At 41.3% G+C, this 1868-nt stretch overlaps 1 protein-coding gene across 1 annotated transcript; it reads right to left on the reverse strand.

The window, feature by feature from the left end:
• Window positions 1–290: 290 nt before the first annotated feature.
• Window positions 291–1519, reverse strand: LOC124272377 (atrial natriuretic peptide receptor 3-like). The gene is made up of 2 exons (XM_046707547.1): window positions 889–1519; window positions 291–346 (listed from the first exon to the last, which is right to left on the reverse strand). The coding sequence occupies exons 1-2, from the start codon at window positions 1517–1519 to the stop codon at window positions 291–293; spliced, it is 687 nt and encodes a 228-aa protein (XP_046563503.1).
• Window positions 1520–1868: the final 349 nt, after the last annotated feature.

A 1868-nucleotide genomic window follows, 5' to 3' on the forward strand; every position in this document is an offset into this window, starting at 1 on the left:
AACATAGTTGCAATTCACGTGGAACTACTAATATGCAAATTATAATAGATATATTCTTCATTATTCATTTGATAAATTTAAAACAAATTGCAATAACGTGATAAACTGCATGCCTATAGCCGATATATTCAATAGTCGCCATAATACCGCGTGTTCTGGTACGCCTCGTACCAGTAATATTCAACATATTAACATGTGCCATTTACCGCGACTAATTTACATCGTTGTGTCCCAAGTGAAGAAAATGTTCAAACAGATCTCAAACGCATCGCCCACCAAACTTCAAGATGTCATCTGGTATGGCACAAGAGTGTGACACAGGTGGTATTGTTCTTGTTGATCTGCACTGGAAGAAAACTTTCACATGAAATACATCATAGAAAATACACATATATTCAGTTTCACTTCATGCTGTGTGAGTGCATCTCTGAAAGAAAAGTGTAGACGATATTGCAGTGTGTGAAGTAGTTTCCAGATTTGGCTAGCCAGTCAGGCAAGCTATGCCTGAAAGTTACGAGCCCAAAACAAAATTTCGCTAGCCCAAAAGTTGAATGTGGAAACTAAGCAAAAGATTACAAAATGGTAAAATACCATTATTTTATCAGGTCATAATCTTGCATGATTGAAAAGTGTATTTTAACTTAACTAGTCGGAGAGAGCGATATATTTAAAAAAATGACCCCATAGAAATTCACTAGCCAGTGGGGCCAGAGACTGTGAAGATTTACTGGCCCGACTGGATTGTAACTAGCCACAGGCTATCGGGCCAGTGGTTATTTCGCACACTGCGATATTGTTGTGTGTGTGACATATATGTCAAAATGTAAAGTTCAGAGACAATGAGAAAGAAGGTCAAACTTGACATGGAGAGAAGAACATACGCCTTACCTCCATAGTCCCTGCCAAGCTTTTCCGGAAGACTGTCAATGATTTCTTCAATCTTGTGGAACTTGTGGAACGTGTGGGTAAAGTTCTTTGAAGTTCTCAGCGCAAAGTGAACACCATCCGTAGCAATGTGGCAGAATCGGTGCATGACATTTTCTCGGCCATTAGGGTTATACAGAAGCATTATACGACTCCAGTCAAAGTAGTGAAACACCTTTATCAAGTAATCTCCAAGAGAATTGAAATTAGCACCAACACGGGTTAACACTGAAAACTCCTTCTTGGCCTTTGTGCCGAAATCCTTGGCCATGGCACCGGCTGTTAGCAACGGCGTGTTCCAGTATGCCACCTGCCTAGCAACGGGCGCAGCGGCGTAGTCGCAGCATGGTCCGAAGAAGACGTCGACGTTCTTGTCTGCGTAGAACGTCACGGCTTGGTTCATCCCTTCAGCGTTAGAACATTTGGAATCACCATACTGGATGGTGAGTTCGGTGCTTGTCAAGATTCCTGTTTTGTTAAGGCTGTCTTTTGCGACTTCCAATCCGGGTGCCACTCGTTTGATGGAGAACATGTGCCGTTCATCCGCTGGTAATAAAACGGCGATTTTGGCAACGCTTTTGGCAGCAATTGCCATGGGAACCAAACATACAAAAATCGCTGCGAAACGCAACATATCCATCATTCCAACCAAATTGTTTGAAATATTTCCAATATTTTGTATATATCCAATCTGTTGCGGAGTGTCGCAATACGACACACTTAGCAGACACTCCTTAAATAAACCACGAGATCTTGTAATGAAGATCCAAAGATCAGACACTACACTATCCACTTCAGTTAGAATATGATACACATGGAATTTCCTTCCAGTATCAGTTAACACGTACACAATACTCACTTTTCATTCCAAGAATACTTGTCTGCTGTGCGAGTATTCCGTCCTATCATGATATCTCCAGTTGTTTGGACATTAGGAAGATACC

Source organism: Haliotis rubra, unplaced genomic scaffold (genome assembly GCF_003918875.1).
Source record: "Haliotis rubra isolate DU_JTF1 unplaced genomic scaffold, ASM391887v1 Scf1692, whole genome shotgun sequence".
In the NCBI taxonomy this organism is placed as follows: domain Eukaryota; kingdom Metazoa; phylum Mollusca; class Gastropoda; order Lepetellida; family Haliotidae; genus Haliotis; species Haliotis rubra.